General features: G+C 51.9%; 1 protein-coding gene across 1 annotated transcript; it reads left to right on the top strand.

Moving 5' to 3' along the window:
- The first annotated feature begins 2,911 nt into the window (after positions 1–2,911).
- LOC126355432 (WAS/WASL-interacting protein family member 1-like) lies at positions 2,912–3,277 on the top strand. The gene has a single exon (XM_050005740.1). It carries the CDS (start codon positions 2,912–2,914, stop codon positions 3,275–3,277), a length of 366 nt encoding a protein of 121 aa, XP_049861697.1.
- The last annotated feature ends 763 nt before the right edge of the window (positions 3,278–4,040 follow it).

The raw sequence follows: 4,040 nt of genomic DNA on the forward strand, positions 1-4,040 counted from the left end.
CTGCACATGTAATGTTGGGCTAGCATCAACCCTTAAGACATATGTTTAAGCCTCAACCTCCTATTCGAACAGCTTGGAAAACGCGGAGTGGTTCATAGACGTGCCAGATCTCGGGTACAATTGATTCACTGTTTGCGTGTCTCTTGTGAGTTACTTTGAGGATATGCAACGAATTATTATGAAAGCCAAACAGGAACTTATTTTGGTGCGGAGTGCAAGTGATGCCAATTCATACACTCAAGCAGAGGCAGAGGAAGTCGAAATCAAGATTAATAGTGTAGTATGGAAAATGCCCCACATCAGTGTTGCTGACGAGGAATGCTTGAAATTTTTAAAAGTTCTGAATGCTGGCACTTTCTAACTTTCCGATCATGGGAACTTTCTGAATACCCTGTCTTACCTACAGCATCAACACATACGTGGGCTATTAAAACATCAGTTCAATTGGAGGCACCTTGATTCATCATACTCTCATTTCAAATTCAAATGCGAGGGAATGTATCAGAAGACTCAAGTAAATTTGACCACTGCAAGTTAACTAACGCCAGAGTCTACTTGAATTCGGAATACTATCCATACGAAAATTTACATCTACAGTGGGACAGCAATGTACACAGTCTAGCATTAGACATGTATGCAAGATTCCGTGCATCTTACTATGAAGGAGTTGAAAATGAGGGATAACTACTCAGTCCACAGAATTTCAAGAAGCTGGCACCAATAATCGTGATTGACTGCTCAAAACAGAATGAGATAATTGAATCAGGACCGGTAGATGTACAGATTGAATTTTGAATTTGAATCTTCAACAAATTTCCCAGATCTCATTACAGCATGTGCTCTAGTTCTGCATGATCGTTTTGTCAACTACTGTCCACTCACAGGTGTTGTGCAGCTGTAGGGAAGCAGCCTACTCACGCCGTATAAAATTCACATCAGTCATTCCATTATGTGCAAGCCAGTCCACTGTAACTAGCTCTGACGTCATAAATGTTGCGCAATACTTTAAAAATCAAGTAAATAACTTGAAACGTTGCTAGCATGTCAGGAGTAATACTAAATCAGTATGTATTGAATATCAGTGCAATAACTTTAACCACTTTCGAAATTTGGACGCTTTTCTGTAAAAATCATTGGCGCAACAGAAAAGAGCTAGAAACTTAAAAATTCGTATTTAGATTCCGTTTGCATAATAATTTAGTAGAAACAGTATTCTGGAACTCACAAATTAAAATTTTAGTTGAAATTCATGATTTTCTGGTTTCTGTCTTAAAAATTAAGAAAGCAAGATATATTAAGTAGGTGAATAAATAAAGCTAGGAGGTTTAAATTTAATTAGAATGGAGATTCGCTACAATCATAAAGATGTAAGAAGTTTCAACTGAATAACTATAAAACTATAGCGATAGCGTATCTCAAAAGAGCAAGTTCAGAGCTCGTCTACTGCGTGTAGTGTAATTAAATTGATTCCCTCGCCCAAAATATTTGACTGAGCCATGTCAGACTTTTATTATAATTACTTACCTGTGTGCTGATTGCACATTTAAACTGAGAGCTTCATTGGCCATCAGCAAAGGAAGCAATGATTTATTTAATAACTTAATGTGGTGCGTTACTGGTACAGCGTCTAGTCAGAACAGCGGTATTAATCAGCCGTTCCCTTAGCCGTCCGCACCGCGGCTTTGTATATAAGAACGCTGCGTGAGGAAAAAAGGGACAAGGACACCACGTACGGGTCGCTGAGATGTGCAGCCGCGAGAAGGACGTACCTGCGCTTACTAGCGACGCGAAGGGTGTGGCAGATCGCCGTCCGGCCGCGCTTGCGCCGTCGGCGGCCCCACCTGGCCCCCCACTTATGACGACCAGTGCTATGGCTATGGATTTGGTGGACACAGCTCCGGAAACTTAGAAGACAGCGCTGTCTGCTTCGCTCCCCGATTCTGAAGATGAGAGGTCCACCGCCCCTCAGCCACGCGGACGAAGTGGGAAACAGAAGAGGAGGGCAACAGCCGCGACGTCCGCTGTTCGCAGCTCACCGATCGAGAAGAGAGCCAAGCAAGATTTCGCCCCTGACGCTGATGGTTTTGTCCCGGCCCGGCGCACTGCAAGACGCATGCAGTCATCGACGACGCTTCCAACTGCCGTCGCCAACTCATTCGACGCGCTCGCTGACGCGCCGGACCAGCTGCCGCGCGATCCTGCGCCGAAGCAAAACTCCCATCTTCCGCCGGTGGTCCTCCAGTTTCGGCAACCCTATGGGGAACTGCAGAAGTTGTTGCGCAGCTGGACAACGGCCGTGAAGCCTGCCGGACGAGACCTGTACAGTATCACACTCCGCACTGCTGACGACTATCGCCGGGTCACTCAGGAGGCGTCTGAGCGTGGTGTCCCGTTCTATACCCACGCTTCCGCACCTGACAAGGTCTTGAAGATCGTAATCCGGGACCTCCCAGTCAACATGGAAGCCGATCACCTGCATCGCGAACTCGCTGACCTGGGCTTCTACATACGGGCAGTCGTGAAGAAGAAGTCGCCTAAATCGCGCGATGATATGCCGCTCCTCCTGGTCGTCTGCTCCGACACCGTGGAGAACCGCAAACTATACCAATTGACGGGGGTCGCCGACGTTCCGGTTCAGACCGAAGATCTTCGCTCCAGGAGAGGCCCTGTGCAGTGCTTTCGCTGCCTGGGGATCAATCACGTCACGCGCCACTGCTCTATGCCGGACAGATGTGTTAAATGCGCCGACGCCCACGCAGGAAGTGCGTGTCCCTGTCCCCCCACCGAGAAGCCGACATGTGCACTCTGTGGCGGTGCTCACGTGGCCAGCTATCGTGGGTGTGAGGTGTGGAAGCGTGCCATCGCTCGCCAACGTGGCCAAACACCAGCGCCGCGTCCGAAGAAGCCAGCAATGAGACGGCCCGGCGTCTCTTTCGCGGCGGCAACGTCAGGGGCGCCCTCCGCCGTCCCGGCTGCTCCTGCTCCTGCCGTGTCCGATGCCGTGCCGATACCTGAGGCTCCTGCGCCTCCACCACAGCTGCTAGTGGCGGACCCGGGTACTGCCTCTCCCGGGACGTCGGCCGGACCGCGCCCCGCCAATCGCCTCTGCGGGGGTCAGCGCCCCGTGGGTACCCAGCCCTCAGCACCGTCAGTCGAGCAGCCCCAGGTGGACTCTCCAAGCGAGTCAGCCAAGCCTCCCCTTCCAGCGATGGGGCCGCGCCGGCTGCCTCCACCGCTGACCTGGCCAACCTCGTCGCTCAGCTCACTGTCTTGGTGACCAGTGCTACGAAGTTGATTGAAGTCCTGTCGCAGCAACTCACCGCTGCAGTGCCGATGGCCTCTCTGGCCCCGACTGCTGTCAACACTCACCAGCTGCACCATGGGCAGCGTTAGAGGGCTCACGGTCGTCGCGTGGAATGCCAACAGCGTCCGCATTCAAGCTGGTGAACTTCGCCAATTTCTTCGAGATGAAGCCGTCGACGTCTGCCTTATCAATGAAACCCACCTGAAGCCTGGGGTCGACGTCAGGGCGGCCAACTACTCCAGCTATCGTACCGATCGACTGACGGCGGGTGGTGGGACAGCCGTTTGCGTCCACAATGGCATTCGTCATCACGTGATACAACTTCCACCACTGGCAACCCTGGAGGCCACTGGTGTCGTCGTTCACACCTCGGCGGGCGCCATCACGTTCGTCGCTGCCTATCGACCGCCGTCTCGTCCACTGGACCCTGCTGACATCGATGCTCTGCTCTCCTTGAGGGGGCAGGTGTTCGTCGCCGGGGACTTCAATAGTAAACATGTCTCCTGGAACTCCAGGATCACCAATGCCGCTGGCCGCTGCCTGCTCCGGGCAGCAGAACGCCACCATGCGCTTGTGGTGGGGCCGTACGATCCGACAATCTTCCTTGCCTGTGGCCTCCCGGATATAATCGACATCGCGGTCATCAAGGGCATCCCTCATCAGGTCACCGCCATGACGAGGACTGCTCTGTCTTCTGATCATGTCCCAGTGGTTTTCGATATCGACTTAGACGCCC

Source organism: Schistocerca gregaria, chromosome 3 (genome assembly GCF_023897955.1).
Source record: "Schistocerca gregaria isolate iqSchGreg1 chromosome 3, iqSchGreg1.2, whole genome shotgun sequence".
Classification (NCBI taxonomy): domain Eukaryota; kingdom Metazoa; phylum Arthropoda; class Insecta; order Orthoptera; family Acrididae; genus Schistocerca; species Schistocerca gregaria.

Bases quoted from the DNA above. Each gene is read 5' to 3' on its own strand.
- LOC126355432 (XM_050005740.1), top strand. From the start codon at position 2,912: ATGAGACGGCCCGGCGTCTCTTTCGCGGCGGCAACGTCAGGGGCGCCC.